At 42.6% G+C, this 21,030-nt stretch overlaps 1 protein-coding gene across 3 annotated transcripts in view; it reads right to left on the bottom strand.

The window, feature by feature from the left end:
- Positions 1-1,193: 1,193 nt before the first annotated feature.
- STAT6 (signal transducer and activator of transcription 6) overlaps positions 1,194-21,030 on the bottom strand; it is a 243,067-nt gene continuing 223,230 nt past the window's right edge. For 2 of the 3 annotated variants that reach the window (XM_073576847.1, XM_073576849.1), the window contains 3 exons: positions 18,565-18,633; positions 9,993-10,106; positions 1,194-5,698 (listed from right to left, as the gene is read on the bottom strand). In XM_073576847.1, the coding sequence (XP_073432948.1) occupies positions 5,590-5,698; positions 9,993-10,106; positions 18,565-18,633 (292 nt within the window). In that variant the 3' untranslated portion in view covers positions 1,194-5,589. The remainder of the gene's footprint in view (positions 5,699-9,992; positions 10,107-18,564; positions 18,634-21,030) is intronic. The other variant, XM_073576848.1, reaches the window with a different exon arrangement.

The following is a 21,030-nucleotide window of genomic DNA, read 5'->3' as shown; positions in this document are numbered from 1 at the left end:
CCGGGAAACAGGACTTTCTGTAGAGCTTCTTCCCTGGTGCCAATGTGTGTCACCCGGAGGACATCAATGTGTGTTCTCCGTGTGCACGTGTGCAGGACGTTTTGCCATCCGTGCTGACGGTAAAAAACGGACATGTCAGCTTGTTTTGTCCACGGACCCACAGTCCGTGGAAACACACTGACATATGCACAGATCTACGTGTGTACGCATCCCCACTACGTGTGAAAACTGTCACTACACGTACTGCAGACACTGACGTGTGAAAGAGGCCTTATTCTGTGCTCTACGATCGGCACTTACTTCGGGTTTCTGTGTAAATCCCAAAAATGTGATTCCGGTGAAATCTTCAAATGAAGCTCTCACTGTAATGAGCAGATGGAGTCACTTTGGACTCTAGTCTCTGTTCTGGTAGTCTCTGTCTCTTTATTTGTCTTAGTAACACACAAATGTATGGTCGATAACAGTTATGTATGTAAGCAGGCTGCGTGATGCAGTGACGGACAGGAGGCAGAGCAAGGGTTAACAGTTTTACTTAACAGAGGGATACTCCACACAGGAAGGCAAACAGTTAAAAAAAAACAGTTCAAATTGCAAAGGATACGCAGAGTTAAGAGACAGTGAATCAGGTAATGGCAGTTCTTGTGAAACACTTAACGTGGCAGCAATTCCTCAGGCTATGAAGTCAATAGCGTCAACACCGGTTCTCTCTCTGCCACACGTGCGCTGCACTCATGGCACGTGCGCTTCTCCAGCGAGGTCCTGCAGACCACGGTCCTGTGACGAGGGCAGCAGCGAACATTCCTGAACTTTTGCCCTGGCTCTTAGGCTAGCGTGCGCCGCTTAGCTGAACAGGGCTCCTGGCTCCTTCCTTATTACTACGGTGGGCCCCGGTAGCGTCCCGCATCGGATTGACCGCGTGTTGTTGCGGCCTGACTGTGCACTCCTCGGATCCCGCTGCACATGCACCTTGCCTCTGTCATCGCCGGCTCTTTCGTTTCAGAGCACTGGTCCGGTCCTTTCTGCCTTCCCTCGGGAAACAAAAGATGCAGCCTCAACAGTTCCAGACCAGGCTCCGCACAAGTACCTGCAGCCCAGTCTTCCTCCTTATATGTACATGCCTACCATGGCAGGACAATACTGAAATGGTTTATTTAGAAAATCAGCTAAGATACCAAGTCATTAGAAAACTGATATATTGGTAAGTTTTAGCTTTATTATGTCTGAGAAACGTACATAAAGAATTCACCAGTAAGAACTACTCATAGGATTAATTTGCATGCCTATTATATGTGTGTAAAAAGATTATAATAAGACATATGTCAAGCAACTATAAGCTGGACTACTGTGAAATCATAGGGACAAATCGCAATATACGACAATAGAAAACAATCAAACGTCCACAGTTAATTTATCAAACAATAAATACTTTATTAAAGTAACAGTAATTGGGGGGAATATACACACAAACAAAAAGGGGTGCACATTCCATGGTAACATAATGTCAATCATTAAGAAGGCTGAGTGCTGAAACTCGTGTCGGGGGAACGCCATTCCAAAGATATTGAACTGTTTAGCTATGTACACACGGTCAAAATTGTTGGTACCCCTCGTTTAATGACAGAAAAACCCACAATGGTCACAGAAACAACTAGAATCTGACAAAAGTAATAATAAATAAAAAAATCTATGAAAATGAACAAATGAAAGTCAGCCATTGCTTTTCAACCATGCTTCCACAGAATTAAAAAAAAACTCATGAAATAGGCCTTAACAGAAATGATGGCACCCTTAACTTAATATTTTGCTGCACAACTTTTTGAGGCAATTAAACGATTCCTGTAACTGTCACTGAGACTTCTGCACCTCTCGACAGGTATTTTGGCCAACTTCTCAGGAGCAAACTGTTCCAGTTGTCTCGTGTTTGAAGGTTGCCTTTTCCAGACGGCATGTTTCAGCTCTTTCCAAAGATGATCAATAGGATTTAGGTCAGGGCTCCTAGAAGGCCACTGCATAATAGTCCAATGTTTTCCTCTTAGCCATTATCGGGTGTTTTTAGCTGTATGTTTTGGGTCATTATCCTGTTGCAAGACCCATGACCTGTGACTGAGACCAAGATTTCTGACACTGGGCAGCACATTTCTCTCTAGAATCCCTTGATAGTTGTCACGCCACGCTCACCTGGGGGTGGGACCTCGGTCCCGACGTCATTTCTTCCGGAGCCGCGGTCACTCCAGGGGTCCCGCCGGGTGCGCACACGCACCACTCATACCTAGGTTCCTGTCTCCTCCATGTTGTGTGTGCGCTTGCGCGGTCTTCTCAATTCGGTCTCCAGGTCAGTCTTCTCTATGGTACTGGAGGACTTGATTCGGAAGCCCTCGTGATCATGTGCATATCAGGCTACCTCTTCCTAGGGGAGGTGCCTGATTATTGTTGTGCTTCCTGGCTTGGTCTGCCGTGTCCCTGCCTGGCTGTGCACTGTATTCGGGTCCTCTGCCTTTTACTCCTTTGTGCCTCTTGGCACACACTCTGAACCTGCACTCTGCCTTGTACTCTGTTGTGCCTCTTGACACACACTCTGAACCTGCACCCTGCCTTGTACTCTGTTGTGCCTCTTGGCACACACTCTGAACTTGCACTCTGCCTTGTACTCAGTTGTGCCTCCTGGCACACGCTCTGACCCTGTACTCTGTCTCATACTCAGTTGTGCCTCCTGGCACACGCTCTGGTCCTGTGCTCTGTCTTATACTCAGTTGTGCCTCCTGGCACATGCTCCAATCCAGTACTCTGTCTTATGTTCAGTTGTGCCCTCTGGCACACACGTTGCTCCTGTACTCTGTTACACCTCCTGGCACACTTGCTGCCTAACTCAGCACTCTGACATGCTCCTTTGCATGCATCCTGCTTTGCTCACACCCTGACGTACTAGTCGCTGCACGCCATACATGTCCCCATGTACACGCCTTGTGTTCCCGAGTACACCCAGTACCGTCCTGTACACCACGTGTTCCTATGCCTACGCTTTACACGTTCCTGCAGACACACTCACTCGTGTCTCCTGTGAGCCGTCCACCTGGTGCCAGCAGTCGTGGTACCTCACCCCCTGGGGCTTGCCCGACACTCCCTGTATAGGGGGTGTTCCTCACTAGGTCAGCTCGCCCTGGGAGGGTTGGTGCCACAACCCAGAGGGTCCACTCCAGGAGTCATCACAATAGTCTTGAGATTTCGTCATACCCTGCACAGGTTCTAGACATTCTGTGCCAGATGCAGCAAAGCAGCCCCAGAACATAACAGAGCCTCTTCCATGTTTCACAGTAGGGACAGTGTTCTTTTCTTGATGTGCTTCATTTTTCCATCTGTGAACATAGTGCTGATGTGCCTTGCCAAAAAGTTCCATTTTTGTCTCATCTGTCTATAGGACATTCTCCCAGAAGCTTTGTGGCTTGTCAGCATGTAGTTTGGCAAATTTCAGTCTGGCTTTTGTATGATTTTTTCTTTCAACAATGGTGTCCTTCTTGGTCATCTCCCATGAAGTCCACTTTGGCTCATGCAATGATGGATGATGCGATCTGACACTGATGTTCCTTGAGCTTGAAGTTCACCTTTAATCTGTTTAGAAGATTTTCTGGGCTTTTTTGTTACCATTCGTATTATCCGTCTCTTTGATATGTAATCAATTTTCCTCCTGCGGCCACGTCCAGGGAGGTTGGCTACAGTCCCATGGAGCTTAAATTTCTGAATAATATGTGCAATTGTAGTCACAGGAACATCAAGCTGCTTGGAGATGGTCTTATAACATTTACCTTTAACATGTTTGTCTATAATTTTCTTTCTAATCTCCTAAGACAACTCTTTATAATAATAAATAATAATCTTTATTTTTATATAGCACAAACATATTCCGCAGTGCTTTACAGTTTGCCCACATTATCACTCTTATTATTACTGTTTCCTTTGCTTCCTCTGGTCCATGTTAAGTGTGATACACACCATGTCACCAAACAGCACAGTGAGTATCTGTAGCCCTCTATATAGGCCCACTCACTGATTCCAAGATTGTTGACACCTGTGATGTTAATTAGTGGACACACCATGATTTAATATGTCCATTTTGTCACAATATTTTCAGGGGTACCATCATTTCTGTCCAGGCCTATTTCATGACTTTTATTTTTTTTTTTAAATTCTGTGGAAGCATGGTTGACTTTTATTTTTTTTTTTTTTAAATTCTGAGGAAGCATGGTTGAAAAGCAATGTCTGACTTTAATTTGCTCATTTTCATAAATTTTTGATTTATCATTACTTTTGTCAAATTCAAGTTATTTCTGTGACCATTGTGGGTTTTTCTGTCATTAAACGAGGGGTACCAAGAATTTTGACCACGTGTGCATAACCATGTACGGATACTATGGGTCACATTTGTATATAGATCGCAGCATTCATCCTTTGAGATAGATTGACATTACATTGCTGCTTCTGCCAGTGTGCATTGATTGTGTATACTGCTCCTTATGATAGACATACTGCATGTGATACCTATGTTACCACGTGTGCCCCTTTTTGTATGTGTGTATACTCCTCCACCAATTACTGGTCCTTTAATAAAGTTTTTATTGTTTTATAAATTAACTGTGGACGTTTCAGCATTTTCTCTTGTCATAAAGAAATCACCAGTAGACTGCATCATTACTCCTACGAAGCAAAGAAGACTTATCAAGGGTCTATACATCGCAACCTGTCTCTTCTTATACCTGTTGTTAAAAAAAAGGATGTGCTACAAAATACACATATCAGAAAGATATTTAATAATTGATATATACAATATTATAGGTACTGGTACATGCTGCTCTCATCTTTAGGATAGAATACTGCAAATTATACGTGTCCACCTCTGTCATAAGCCATCCCTTTTCTAACCAGTCAACCATCTTTAAAATAAGCATGCTTGTATTATTATAATCACTAGGTTTTGTAAGACGACACTTATTGAAAAAATTCAATTTACTATTGGATGCTTAAATCAGAGGCTGTTTTGTAAGACGACACTTATTGAAAAAATTCAATTTACTATTGGATGCTTAAATCAGAGGCTGTGTCGTATCTTCTTCCACACTCCCAGCCTGAAGAAGTCAGTGGTATTGAAGGCCTACCTACACAAAGCCAATAAAGGTCATGTCTGATTGCCACGCTGCTGACGCCTACACAAAACACCAGAATCTGTAAAACCAAACCCAATGAATGACAGAAAGACTTATAGCAGAGAGGAGGTTGAGCTGTGTGGGTTCAGAATTCCGTCTCACGCATTCCTAGAGCCAACAAGTTGCTTGATGAATCCTTCCCTAGACTAGATGCTGAAGATCCAGATCTGAGAATAAGGTCCATGGCATGTTTATGGTCACACGTAGAAGCAATGAGATAAAAGCTCCAGGCATCACTCATACAGATAGTATAATCCCTGATGGACTGATGTATACAATTATGTGTTGTGCTTGATAAATGAAGTGCTTGGTCTGGAGCAGTTCCTTTTATCCTAGAGACGCTGTGACATCTCAAGAATAGGTGTGCAATCATAGCCACCCACAGTCATTTTGTCTAGCTAGAATCTTCCTGCATGGGAATTTGATCACTCATTACTGCTTGGTTGTATTGGGGTAGGTTGCTCTCATTCTCGATTAACTTCAGAACTTCATAGAAATCTAAACTGAAAATGAAAAAAAAAAAAAATGTTAAAATGACTTCCACAAAACACAGGAAAAGAGAAAGTAGATAAATAGGATATCATAGGATATAAAAAATAAGCTCATCTCAAAGTGTCTGCATACTTAGATCTGTAAGAAATAAACCATAATCTGTGGGAAAATCTGTCACATAGGCCCTATTCGTCAAGACAGGCATTGCTCACAGCCTTCTTTATGAGTGGGCTTGTTGGAGTCAGACACTCATGATTAATTAAGAGGCGCATGTTTCTTAATGAATCCGGAATGTCTGAAAAGCAGTGTACGCCCCCGTGCGTCTCACATCAAACCTTACTCCAGTATTTGAGTGGAGTACGATTTCTGAAGTAGGGAAGGCCAAACTTCATCATGAATGAGAAGAGCTTGTAGTCATGCCCCCACTGTACCCCTGTTGCATCCCAAAGTGAAAAAGGACAAAATTGCTAAATTCTTGTGCAAATACAAGTTTTAACAAAATGATATGACTTTTCAAAGCAATTTAAAGCAGAAATCTGGCAAAATTGCTGTCACACTCACGCCCTGACTGGTGGGCGTGAGCCAGGGGGTTGTGGCCCCACTGTGCCACAAACCAGACTACCCTGGAAGGGGAGTGACTAAGACAGCCACCTTGGTCTTCATTGGAGCCTCTGATGGTGAGGTCAGGCTTGTGCGGCAGGTAGCTGCCAGGTGCCACTCCAGGGTGGTGTCTGGCTGTGGCTGCTGATCCCACTTGGGGAGATGGAACACTAGGACAGGTGCGGGCGACAGGCACAACTAACAGACAGGCAGGTGAGCATGGCGGGCATGGCTGAGGCACAGGCAGGCAGGCACGGCTGAGACACTGGCAGGCGGGCATGGCTGAGACAATGGCAGGCGGGCACGGCTGAGACACTGGCAGGTGGGCACGGCTGAGACACTGGAAGGGCACAGCTGAGTACAGAGCAGGCAGAGCCGCAAGAGTGCGGAGCATAAGCAGAGCCGCAAGAGTACGGAGCAGGCAGAGCCGCAAGAGTATGAAGCACAGGAAGATGGAGAGGACACAAGGACAGACTCAGCAGGGAAAGTAGCCACAAACGAGGAGACCGAAAGACAGAGGTAGGACTGAGTTCAGACAAGGTAATGGTACGAGACAAGGTACAAGAACAAAGAAACAGGGACCAGGATATTCTGCCTCCTGGAAGGCACAAGGACAAGTATGAGACAAGGTCAGGAGCAATAGCACAGAGACTAGGATATTCTGCCTCCTGGAGGGCGGACAGACAGGCACAGACACAGGACTAGGAATCAAACCTCCAGAGAAGGTGAAACACAGGACAGGACCTGGCAACTCAGCAGCAGGACACTGAGTTAAGACATTGCACAGGCAGCTTCCACCGGGTGGAGCTGCCCTAAATACTAGGCGGACTCTTGGTAATTGGCCAGGGACACATTAGACAGGTGCACCCTGATTCCATAAGAGCCAGAGAGTTCTGGTGCCGACCCCCTATGCACACAGCCAGGAAGCATGCAGAGAGCAGGCAGTAAGCAAGAGGCACACAGCATGGAGCTGGCAGCAGACAGAACACACAGCAAGACTTGGAGCAGTGAGTAAGTTGGTGTGTGGGTGATGAGAGGCCATGCAGTGATGCCGGCAAGGTTGTTACAGTTGCCTTATAAACATACTGAATTGTTGCATTTCAAGAACGGGGAACCAAAAGACACCCAACATTGCAACGATCAGTTTGACCGGTTTCTTTACACTGGATCCAACCAAGATACATTTTTAACTAATTCATACAACATTCATTAGTTTTTTGAGAAACCACCAAAGAAAAATTGATCATAAACTATATATTCACGTCAATATAGTATTTTATATTAGGTTGTAGCACAGGGACTGGAGTAAGATTTCTAGTGTAAGGAACGCCGCAGCATATCCTGAATAAGATGAGCTGTGGTGTCACAGCCCTGTTTCGCCCAGTCCATTTTGGGTAAAATTGGTGTGAAAATGCCAAAAGTTGCTAAATTTTGGACTCAACTCCGTTTTTTTAAGTACAAAAATCTATACAATTTTGGAATCCATGTAATTGCACTAACCTGAACAATCATGTTGTTAAATTGTTTTTACCACACAATAGAAGACATAGAAAAGAAACCCAAACCGTATTGGAAGAATTGCTTTTTTAACCATTTCCCCAGATTTGGATTTTTTACCCCATTTTGTAGTACATTATATGGTAAAATGAATGTCGAAGGTAAATTAAAAAAATGTCTCTTGGAAGAAGGGAGGGAAAACACAAAAGCAGAAAACCGATATTGGCCGTGGTGTGAAAGGATTAACCAGACTGGAGAGTGGCTACAAAAAAAAATTATACTCTCTGGAGTACCTTGCATGCTTGTGTATTCTATGAGCAGTCCATTGACTTTAAAGGGAAATATGTGAGGTTTAATTTTTTCCTGTGGGGGCGCTGCAGAGGAATCGAGAAGGACACTATGTGACCGGTTGAAGATTTTAAATCTTAAAGGCCAATTTTTAACAAATATTTACTAAAGACCATAATTTAAAGCTACAAAAAAAAACCCAAAATGATAAAACAAACATTTGGGTACATTTCAGGGCTGATTCATTAGGACTGGTGTTGTGCATACCAATCTTAATGAATGGAGTCGGATGTGCTTAACTGCTGCCACCAGAAATGATTCAACTCAGGGACAAGAGTAATTTATGGCACTAGTGTAGCATAATTATCATGAATTTGACAAATGGGCGTAGCCACATCCCATCCAGCCATGCTAAGCCCCATATTGGCTTAGCTGGCCGGGAGTTGTGTGAAAATGGTGCAAGTTGCAATATTTTAGGGTAACTTCTGAACTCTGCAAAAATATTGTGACTTATTAAGGTGTTCTACACCAGAATTTTGGCGTTAAAACACATTAAAGGGTGTCTGTCAGCAGGTTTTTTGCTTTGGAATCTGAGAGCAGCACAATGTAGGAGCAGAGAAGCTAATACCAACGATGTGTCACTTACTGAACTGCTTGGTGCAGTTTTGATATAATCCCTGTTTTCTCTGATGTATATATAGCAGCGATCAGATTACTGGCCTGTGTATAATCCCACCCACACCTCTAATTGGCAGCTTCCTATATACACTGTGCATTGTCAGCCTGTGCCAGTCAGTGGTGGGGGTGGAGCAACACAGATATCAGGACTGATTAGCACACACCTAGTCCCTGCAGTAATAATCTCCTGCTGATTAAAAACTGATTGTATTGAAACTACAGCAAACTGCTGAGCAAGTGACAGAATCCGGCTATCTGCCCCTTTATTATAGCAAAAACTTGCCAACAGATTGAAATTTAAAGGAATAGGCCCCTTCTTTTCCTTACAACTCATTACAGTGGAACACACCGACATACCATACGATATTCTTTCTTAAAAATAATTGCTTATACTGTAGGTAGATATTATGGCATTGGGGGCAGCATGCCATGATTTAGATTTTTGTCGTGTTCTGTGTGAATCATACAATGACACAGTATGGCTCCATACATATCTGTAGAATAAAGACCCGTCACACACAGCGCTCTCGCCAGCGAAATCGCTGTGTGTGACATGGATCAGCGACCCCCCCCCGCCAGGTATCGCTGATTGTGCAGGATCGTCCTGGGCCGTTTTTTGATCATTGGTCTCCCGCTGGCCAGCGCGCATCGCTGTGTGTGGTAGCGGGAGGGCAACGATCAGCGACGCTGGGAGCTGGTTTCCAATGTATACAGTGGGTATCTAGGAGCCGCGCGGCTCTTAGATACCTGCTGTTTACATTGGAAACCAGGGATCAGCTAGCTATGTCTCAGCGATCCCATCCACGTCGGATCGTTGGTGGGATTGCTGGGACATCGCTATGTGTAACGGGGCCTTTAGGCCCATTTCTCTCCATACATTCTAAACCAGGGTTCCCCAACTCCAGTACTCAGGGCCCACCAACAGATCATGTTTTCAGGATTTCCTTAGTATTGCTCAGGTGATAATTGCTTCACCTGAGCAATACAAAGGAAATCCTGAAAACATGATCTGTTGGTGAGCCTTGAGGACTGGAGTTGGGGAACCCTGGTCTAAACTATGTTGTCAAGATTGATAAATGATTTAGCTAAAAGATGACTGAGACTGAAGCTGCTGTATGTGAGTCCCTCATAAAAAAAGTTGCTGCATCCATGGCTATGTCACAGTCTTTTTCAAGGTCCCCATATCTGCTTCTTGTATTAGAAAGAAAGTTGATAATCTATCAAACATCTTTCCCAGCTTACTCTCCATCTGCAGTGGTGCTTGGTGCTGGAGCATCAAAGATATACTGTGGGATGAACTGAGGACTGTCATTCTGCACAAATGGTGGACACGAAGATAGTGGTGGTGATATGTACCTACAATTAAGAAAAATAAAAATATGTGTGGTTATATATCAATATTACCATTTTTTAAACATATCAGGCATTTTTCTGTTATCTAAATTAAAGGATAAAATTAAAAAAATCTTATTGCTTCAATGCGTATACAATAACAATAAAATAAGGCAACTTTGTAACTGGTCCATATAAAATCAATTGTTTTTGTCTACAGCTCCTCCAGATCTGTCTTCACACTAACAGACTACAAGCAAACCCTGTGTGGTCATTGTGGCTTCCATCTATCGCCTAGTTCTTGATGACCAAATGTATGTTCGGAAGAAGTAGAGGATGAATGTAATGGGATATAACTGGAAAACCAGACTACACACAGTTTATTTTCTAAGAGAATTCATAATGATAATTTCACAGCACCAATGCTCGGGTCCCCATTGACTTCTATGGGGTTTGGGTTCAAGTTTGGGTAGAGTTTAGGTACCCAAACCAAACTTTGGACTAAAGCTCACTTGAACCAGGCGAGCACGAACATCCGCGGGTTCTGCTAATCCCTAGTAACATTAAAGTTGGAAAAAGTTCTGAAATGATTCTTCTTGGAATAGTTTTCTACATGACAAAAAAACTGGCATTTTAACAAGGGTGTGTAGACTACCTATATCCACTGTATATTACTTCTGGACAACCTTTTTAATAGACATTTGTAACTCCATTTTATCATTTATGAAAATTTGCCAGTTGTTTCACTAATCTGGTGTCATTGGAGTTACAGAGCATTTTTTGATCTCTTTCCAGATACCTGCCTGTCATTTATATTTATGGAGATAAAACTGCGCTGCCAGTCGTAAAAATGCACTAGAAAAAAATTAGGTATAAATGTGTTTTTTATTTATCAACGGGTTTCGAAGCACACCAGCTTCTTCATCAGGACACACCGGCAGCCAGTCTCTTCAGCATTCACAACCTTTGAAGGTGAGCATATTCTTTGCTTTCATTTTTTTAACTCGGATAAGACCCTGTTGCACTCATTACCTTTCCAGTTTTTCATCATAATCGTGATTTATTTATCACTAACTTTCAGAAGAATAAATGCACAATAGGTGAAAGATAAATGTATGTAATGGTCAGACATACTGCATATTTTTTTTAACATTGCATCTTATGGTTCCTGTGTATAATCACAATAATTACACTGGTATACATTGATTTTGGTGCCAACGATGTCTGAATGGTTTTATATTAAGTTTAAGGTTCTGATTAAGTATATGACTGGTTTTGCCAGATGAGCTCTAGTTTCTGGGATATTTAATAATTACCATAATTGCAGTAGGATTTTGGCTTAACAAAGTCCTTTTATAGCATTGTAAGCAGACAATATAAATGAAATACAAAAATGATTACTTGTATATGGGCTATATCATTACCTAATACACTTTCAAAGAATCAAAGGACCAAAAGCTATGGCATTTGCCATCACACAGAAGTTGCATTGGCGGAATGCATTATTTTTATAGATGAATTATTTCAAAAACTAAAACTAATTCAGCAAAAGTAATGGGATTTTTTAACTCAACATCCTCAAAATATCCTAAATCCATTCAAAAAACCTAGGCACTAGTGATGAGCGAACATGCTCGGATAAGTTGTCTACCTATCATGCTTGTGTGCTAACAGAGTGCCTTCAGCATGCTCAATAATATGTTTGAGCAACGTCGGACTGGCCCACCGGAGAACCGGTGGATTCTCCGGTGGGCCCTGGCATCTGGTGGGCCCTGGCACCTGCTGGCATACAGGGCCAGCAGTTGCCTAGGGCCCCCGCTGCTGCTCCAGCGGCCCCCAGCCAGTGGTGTGTCGCACACCATGCAGCTGCTATGGGGGCCCCTGCCAGTGGAGCAGCAGCGGGTGACAGGAGGCAGAAGTCCCTGTCCCCACTGCTAAAGAGAAATGAATATTCACTACAAAGCAGTGAATATCATTTCACAGTCTCCACCCCCAGAGGCCCCGCCCCCAGCCCAGTAAGCCGCTCTGCATCTGTAAATCAGGGCCGGCGCCGCCCTCAGTCCCCTCTGCTCCTGACTCACAGCCAGTGCACGATGACATCACTACATCGCGCACCCGCTGTGTGTCTGGCAGAGGGGGTAGCTCCTGACACTGAAGCCGGGATCAGCGTGGGAGCGAGGAGGAGAGGTGAGTATCGTGGTTTGTTTTTTATATCTCTATCTCTCTCTCTGTCTCTCTCTCTCTCTATCTATCTAGATATCTATCTCTATATCTATCTATCTCTCTATATATATCTCTTTCTCTATTATCTATATCTATCTATCTTTCTCTATCTATCTATCTATCTATCTATCTAACTATCTATCTGTCTCTATATCTCCTTGTGCCAGTCATTACACTGGCTACCCATCCATTCCAGAATTCAGTATAAACTTATTACCCTCACCCACAAAGCCCTCCATGGCTCAGCACCACCCTACATCTCCTCCCTTGTTTCAGTATACCATCCTACCCGCGCCCTCCGTTCTGCTGATGACCTGAGGTTAGTATCCTCAATAGTCAGAACCTCCCACTCCCGTCTCCAAGACTTTACACGTGCCACGCCAATTCTTTGGAATGCACTTCCCAGGTCAATACGATTAGTCCCCAATCCCCACAATTTTAAGCGTGTCCTGAAAACGCATTTATTCAGACTGGCCTATCGCCTCAACACATTAACCTAACCTATCCCTGTGTGGCAGAGCCAAAAGTTTTACCATAACCAGGTTCCCAGCATCATGTTCCCACATCCTTTATGCATCCATTAGCCCTCTGTGTCTGTACTGTTACACACTTAACATTATGGCTGGTCCATACAATCAGAGCAACTGTTACCACCCACCTCTCGTGTCTACCTCTTTCCTCATAGACTGTAAGCTTGCGAGCAGGGCCCTCACTCCTCTTGGTATTTGTTATAATCTACTGTATGTGATTATTGTTATGCTGTAATGTCTATTGTCTGTACAAATCCCCTCTGAAATGTAAAGTGCTGCGGAATATGTCGGCGCTATAAAAATAAAATTTATTATTATCTATCTATCTATCTATCTCTATCTATCTATCTATCCATTATTTATCTCTATATTTATTTCTCTATCTATATCTATCTCTATCTATCTCTATATCTATCTCTCTCTATATCTATCTATCTCTATATCTAATGCTATGTATCTATCGCTCTATCTCTATAGCTATCTATTATCACTATATCTATCTATCTATCTATCTATCTATCTAACTCTATATCTATCTAACTCTATTTCTATCTAACTCTATATCTATCTCTATATCTATCTATCTATCTCTATATCTATCTATCTATCTATCTATCTATATATATCTGTAGCTATCTATCTCTATATCTATCTATATATCTCTATATTATTATTATTATTACTATATCTCTATATTTCTATTATCTATCTCTATCTATTATCTATCTATCTATCTCTATATCTATCTATCTCTATATCTATCTTTCTATCTATAGCTCTCTATCTATCTATCTATCTATCTATCTATCTATCTATCGTTTACCTATCTATCCATTATCTATTTTCTATCTATCTCTATATCTATCAATCTATCTCTATATCTATATTTCCATCTATATCTATCTTTATATCTATCTCTATCTCTATCGATCTCTATCGATCTCTATCTATTATCTATCTCTATCTATCCATTATCTACTATCTATCTCTATATCTATCTATTTCTACATCTATCTTTCTATCTATATCTATCTAAAGGCCCTTTTACATTTAGCGATGCACCAGCGATCCGACCAGCGATCCGACCCGGTCAGGATCGCTGGTGCATCGCTAAATGATCGCTAGTGAGCTGTCACACAGGCAGATCTCACAGCGATGCAGCAGCGACGCAGCGCACGATACTCACCTTTCACACAGAGCGATCCTGACGTCCACCCGCCCGCATCCAGCGTCGCTCGTCGTCACAGCAGGAAGCCCAGCAGGAAGCGCCCGATGAGAAATGGGCCCGGACATTCTCGCGCGATCAGCGATGGACAGCGGGGGAGCCGGTCGCTGGTAAGTATCACACATAGCGATATCACTAGCAATATCGCTATAACGTCACAAAATCAGTGACGTTTTAGCGATATTGCTAGCGATATCGCTTAGTGTAAAACCCCCTTAACTCTATATCTATATAGCATTATACCCTATGAGGGGGCAGCATTATACCCTATGAGAGGGCTATAGTCTATGAGATGGCTGCATTATATTCTATGAGGGTGCTGCATTATATTCTATGAGGGGGCTGCATTATACTATGTGAGGGGGCTGCTTTATATTCTATGAGGGGGCTGCATTATATTCTATGAGGGGGCTGCATTATACTATATGAGGGGGCTGCTTTATATTCTATGAGGGAGGCTACCCCTACTCCTGCTACATAATTAAGATTTGTACTACTTTATATTATACCCTGATATTAGTGTGTTTTACCACACAATTGGTGGTCTTGTATTTATTTCTATGTAGCTACATAGTGGGCCCCAAGAATGATTTTCTCTGGTGGGCCCAAGGTGCTCCAGTCCGACGCTGTGTTTGAGTCCCCGCAGCTGCATGCCTCGCGGCTGTTCAACAGCCGCAACACATACAGGCATTGCCTGTTTGTTAGGAAGGAAATTTTTTCAGCTAAGGCACTTGACTGTATAAAAAGAGCAAGTTAAAGAGGCAGAGTCTCTCAGAAGCAAAGATGATCAGAGATTCACCTGTCTGTGAGCAACTTTGTCTAAAAATTGTAAAACAATTTAATAAAAATGTTCCTCACCTTCTACAGTACATACAAGGCCACCAGTCAATATTAGATTGTGACTTAAGGTTGCTCAAGTGACACTGAATTAAAAAAAGGTATGATTTGATCATGTGGAACACTACATGGGCTCAGGAATACATCTAGAAATCATTGCAATCATTGTCTGTTGACACGGTTCGCTGTACAATCCACAAATATAAGTTAAAGTTCTATCGTGCAAAGAAGAAGCCACATATCAACACAATCCGGAAACGCTGCTGTCATCACTTGGCCAAAGCTCTTTTAAAAAAGACTGAAGAAAAACGGGACAGATGTTCTGTGGACAGATGAATCAATATATGAAAATCTCTATACAAACCACGTATATGGTGACTCAAGAGGAGAGGGAACAGTCCGCCTGTTATCAGCAAAACTTAAAAAGCCTGCATCTCTTATGGTTTGGGGATGAATTAGTGCCTATGGCATGGACAGCTTACAAATGTTGAAAGGCACTATCAGTACTAATCATCATATAGATGGTTCTCCACTCTACTTTCAAGATCACATCTCACCACCTGTGCAGTTCACCCAATGGCCCAATCCCATCCCACTTCATCCCAAACCTCACCACAGTCTTCATCCCAACCCTAATCCATCTCTGCAACGTATCACTAACAACTGGTGTTTTCCCTTCAAGCTTCAAACACGCCTCAATCACACTTATCCTCAAAAAGCCCACTCTTGACCCATCCTCTGTATCTAGCTATTGCCCCATATCACTTCTCCCCTATGCCTCAAAACTACTGGAACAACACGTCCATCTTGAACTGTCCGCCCACATCTCTTCCTGCTCCCTCTTCGACCGCTTACAATCTGGCTTCCGGCCGCACCACTCCACTGAAACTGCCCTAAGGTCACCTATGTAACGTGCTGCTGCAGTGCAATACAGCGCTATCTCTACCAGGGGGTGATGGTGAGGGAACAGAGGATGCACACACACAGCGTAGTAACACAGAGAAACAGCACAGGTGTCACAGGTAATGAAAGAGTGGTCAGACTAGCCGAAGTCAGCAACTGTCAGGAGCAGAAGTACCAAGGGAGACAGCAATTGCATAGTCAGGGATGAGTGAGAAGTCAGGACCTTCCAGGAATGTGGTATCAGAAACGTAAGAAGTAAGCCGTTGTCAGGGTACAAGCCAGAGGGTCAAAAGCCAGTCGGAAAGCGTGGTATCAGAAACAGAAAAACCAGAAGCAGAGTCCAGAGATCAAGCCAAGTCATACACAAGTCCAAGTAATCAGGGGCAGGAGGAACACTAAAGGAATACAGGTCAGATGCACTAGCTTGGAAGCTTGCAGTATAGCTGACGCTGGCCCGCAGGCTGCAAAGGACTGAAATAGCCCAGCCAGCTCCAGAACGAGGCAGAGGGGATTAACCCCTGCATGACCAGTCCAAAGAGAAGACAGCAGAAAACAAACTCTGGCCAAGTGGCACTACTCTGTCATCCTCCTCCTGGACCTGTCCTCTGCCTTGGACACAGTGGACCATTCCCTATTACTACAGACCCTCTCATCTCTTGGCATCACAGACTTGGCCCTATCTTGGATCTCCTCTTACCTAACAGACCAGACATTCACAGTCTCCTACTCGTACACCACCTCCTCACCTCTCCCCCTATCTATCAGAGTCCCGCAAGGTTCAGTCCTAAGGCCCTTTCTCTTCTCCATTTACACCTTCGGCCTGGGACAGCTCATAGAATCTCAGGGCTTTCACCTCTATGCTGATGACACACAGATCTACATCTCTGGACCAGATATCACCTCCCTACTAACCAGAATCCCACAATGTCTGTCTGCTATTTCATCCTTCTTCTCCACTAGATTTCTAAAACTTAATATGGACAAAACAGAATTCATCAGCTTTCCCCCATCTCACTCCCCCAATGGATCTATCCATTAAAGTAAGTGGCTGCTCACTCTTCCCAGTCCCACAAGCTTGCTGTCTCGGGGTAATCCTTGACACTGATCTCTCTTTCAAACCACATATCCAAACCCTTTCCCCTTCCTGCAGACGTCACCTCAAAAATATTTCACTGATCAGTACATTCCTCAACCAAGATTCTGCAAAAACCCCTATCTATGCCCTCATCATCTTCCGCCTTGACTACTGCAACCTCCTACTCTGTGGCCTCCCCTCTAACACTCTCACATCCCTCTAATCAATTCTAAACTCTGCTGCCTGACTAATCCACCTGTCCCCCTGCTATTCCCCGGCCTCTGCCCTCTGTCAATCCATGCACTGGCTCCCCTTTACCCAAAGACTCCTGTTCAAAACTCTAACCATGACATACAAAGCCATCCACAAGCTGTGTCCTCCATACATCTGTGACCTCGTCTCCCGGTACTTACCTGCACGCAACCTCCGATCCTCACAAGATCTCCTTCTCTACTCCCCTCTTATCTCCTCTTCCCACAATCGAATACAAGATTTCTCCCACGCATCACCCCTACTCTGGAACTCTCTATCCCAACATATCAGACTCTCGCCTACCATGGAAACTTTCAAAAAGAACCTGAAGACCCACCTCTTCTGACAAGCCTACAATCTGCAGTAACCACCGATTGACCAAGCCAGTGCACAACCAGCTCTACCCTCGCCTACTGTATTCTCAACCTTCCCTTGTAGATTGTGAGCCTTCGTGGGCAGGGTCCTCTCTCCTCCTGTACCAGTTGTGACTTGTATTGTTTAAGATTACTGTCCTTGTTTTTATTATGTATACCCCTCCTCACATGTAAAGCACTTTGGAATAAATGGTGCAATAACAATAATAAATAATAATAATATAATAGAGGTTTTACAACAACATATGCTCCCATCGGATGGTTTTACATATTTCAGTAATACAAGACTTAGCCAGCTATGGTACACACCACAACAGTATGTCTTCACAGAAGAAGAGTTCGAGTGATGAAATGGGTGCCTGCAGTACAGAACTTTCACCAATTGAAAACATTTGGCACCTTTTGAAATTAAAACTCCACCAAACAAGACCCAGGACTGCTGAGTAGCGAGAATCCTACATCAGACAAGAATTGAACAACATTCCTCTCCCAAAACTCCAGCAATTAGTCTCTTCACTTCCCAGAGGATTATAGACTGTTATGAAAAGAAGAGGGGAAGCTACACAATGGTAGCTAAGTGGCCCTGTCCCAACTTTTTGAGATTTGTTGAGGCCATCATTTTACAATTTTTCGAATGAAATGGAGAAGAAATGTCTAACTTTCACTGTCTAATTTGTGTTCTGTGCTCTGTCGTGAATAGGATAAGAGATTTCCATATCACCGCATATTTGTTTTCTTTACATCACACGCAACAAACTCAGTAACGGTAAAAAAATATTGAAAGATCACTATCCACAATAGTTTTATATGGTAGCAAAGAAAGTTGCAGGTGATCTCAAAGTGGTCACATAATTATCATAGTAGCTATATATTTATTATGTATCTTATGTGACCATTGAGAAATCACCTGCAGCTTTCTTGTTACAACATAAAATTATTATGTTTGGTATTCAAAATTATTCAATCTCTTCCTTACTATCACTAAGACCTGAATAGCAATGATAATAAAGAATTACATGCACAGTTTGAAAATAGTAAAAATGGAAACATGATGACTACTCACAGGTTAGGAAACAACTGTGTAGGTTCGATGGGATATGAAGGAGAGTCTCCTGTTGGGGTTTCCCTGTAACTAGAAACATATATATGCTGCATTCAGTATTAGATAGATAGATAAATATGGAAGCAAAGAAATCCTCCCTAACCTCAGAAAAGTGCAATGTGCTTTTAAAGGACTTTGTTGGATATGTACTGGTGAGGAGCAGAGAGAGACAAAGACAGAAACACACAGACTGATCCTACAGCAGTAAGTGTTTCACTATATCCCAGAGTTGGATTTCCAGCTACACAGCTCAGTGCTAATATATAATGTTCTTCAAGCTACTCTCTAGCTACTGATAATGTGCTATATACACACAGAAAATCATGCAGGAAGCACTCATGTCTGTGTGCTGTGCATGGAAAATATCATGGCAGCTAATCATCACTTATTAAGTAGAGTCTGCAAAGGAGAGAACTGGTGAAAAGTGCGGGATACAAATTATATTGCATGAAAGGTAAGCACTCAAACCATTCCCAAAGTATTCTGCGAACATGTTTAGCAAAAACTAAATGCTTCTCACATAGAGAATAAAAGGGTTCTAAACTTTTGTAAATCATAAGGTTTAATCATAAATGAAGAAAAGAAGTCATTTTGTAATACAAACTTTATTCCTACTTTGTACTTTCCAATTGTGTGAAAGCAGGCAGCAATGTAAGCAATTAATGATTTGACCCCTGAGGGAGCCTCTGTACAGTATTCAGTGGCTATACACATGAGGTTATGAGTCCAACGCCCAGTCTGGGAGCCACTTACTATTTTTGATTTAGGTGATATTATATATTCTATATATTATATATCTTAGCTCTATATCTATTTTTTCACCCTTTCAGTGAACTTTTTTTGCTGCTGTGTTAATTGTTATCCAGTTTAACAATCTTCATACGATAGGATCTCCTTTATTCATAGCCATTATAGTAGTATAAATTACTTGTCTTACATACATACAAAATAATATCACTTCTGATTGTTGACTCCATTCATTTATCTTACACTATGTCATATTTTTGTTTTAGGGCTGAACATGTGGGAAATGTCATTCTTATCACAAACTGTACTGGCTTCTGATTTCTAAGTGGTTTTAACTGTATTTTACACTTGTCCGTGAGCAATAAAATGTGTTTATTTGCTATAGGCCAGGATCACACATGCGAGAACCTCGGACGAGTCTCGCCTCAATACCCTGCACTGCCACCAGCACTCGGGAGCTGAGCGTGCGTCTGCATGTATTGCTATGCAGACGCACACTCCGCTCCCTAGTGCCGGCGGCACTGCCGGATATTGACGTGCGAGACTCGTCCGCGTTTCTCGCAAGTCTGACCCCGACCATATACAGTATGTTCTGTGTGCCTCTATTACTCTCTCAATTTTTCTATCAGTTGTTTTTGAGATTTTGAAGCATCTCAGCAATTTCTATTTTTGTGGTTCACTTCTACTTTCAAATTCCTTTTTTTTAATGCAGCTCCTCATTTTGGGAATTGTCCTAGGTTCACATAACCTAACTCCACAAAAGCTCATCCCATGAGCGGAAAGCAAAGAAACCATTCCCATAGGATCCTGTTTCCAATTTTAGCAAAAAGGAAATATTCCTCACATCTGTTAACTACGATGAGCTCTGAACTTTTACAAGTAACGTGGCGTGGTCATTTTATATTATAAGCCATGTTTGTGTCCTCTCCCTTCTGCATACTCATACTACATCTCATGTGTAAGGTAAAGGCTTATTCCCCTCTCTGAACCATGGCTCGCTTTGTGACTCCATTCCATAACTCCCACTAACTTCTATCCAACTTGCGGGAAACAGAAATACAATAGAAGGAATGTTTACATTAGAAAATGACTTTTCATTTCATGATGGAACAGCTGCATTACAGAAGTTTAGAACCTTGTTACAGCATTTGTTGGACATAAGAAATGAGTCTGCTTTAGGGAATATGGTTGCGTTGCCTTACCAGAAAAAAGTGGAAGAAGAAGCAGATGGTTATTTCTAATTTCACATTTGTGGGAATACAGAAATATGAGCAATAACTCAGGTTTGCATTTAATAACTTCAGGGAACTACGTCACAAAACACGCTTTAGGCCTCAATCAGATGTCCGTGTTGCGTGCATGTGTTGTATCCGTTTCTTTTTTCAATGATACAAACCCGTACTCATTATAGTATAGGAGGTGATTTACATATCAATGTTTTTTCACAAACCATATCTTCGTTCAAAACTCAAAGAGACATGTCCATGTTTTTCTGGTGTCATGAAAAGGACCATGACATGTCTATGGGTCCATGAGAAACACGTACTGCACATGGATGACATCAGTGTACAATCCAGGTGACATTGAAAAGGGTAGGAGAGCTTAGTGTGTGGGGTGGCAGGGGCAAGTCACAGACACACCATGAATCAGGGCCAGTAAATGTAATTTCTTTAATTTCTC

Source organism: Dendrobates tinctorius, unplaced genomic scaffold, assembly GCF_039654945.1.
Source record: "Dendrobates tinctorius isolate UK_male_01 unplaced genomic scaffold, ASM3965494v1 ptg000051l, whole genome shotgun sequence".
NCBI lineage: Eukaryota > Metazoa > Chordata > Amphibia > Anura > Dendrobatidae > Dendrobates > Dendrobates tinctorius.
Note: the sequence above shows the minus strand (reverse complement) of the source record. Positions and strands in the feature narration are given on the sequence as shown.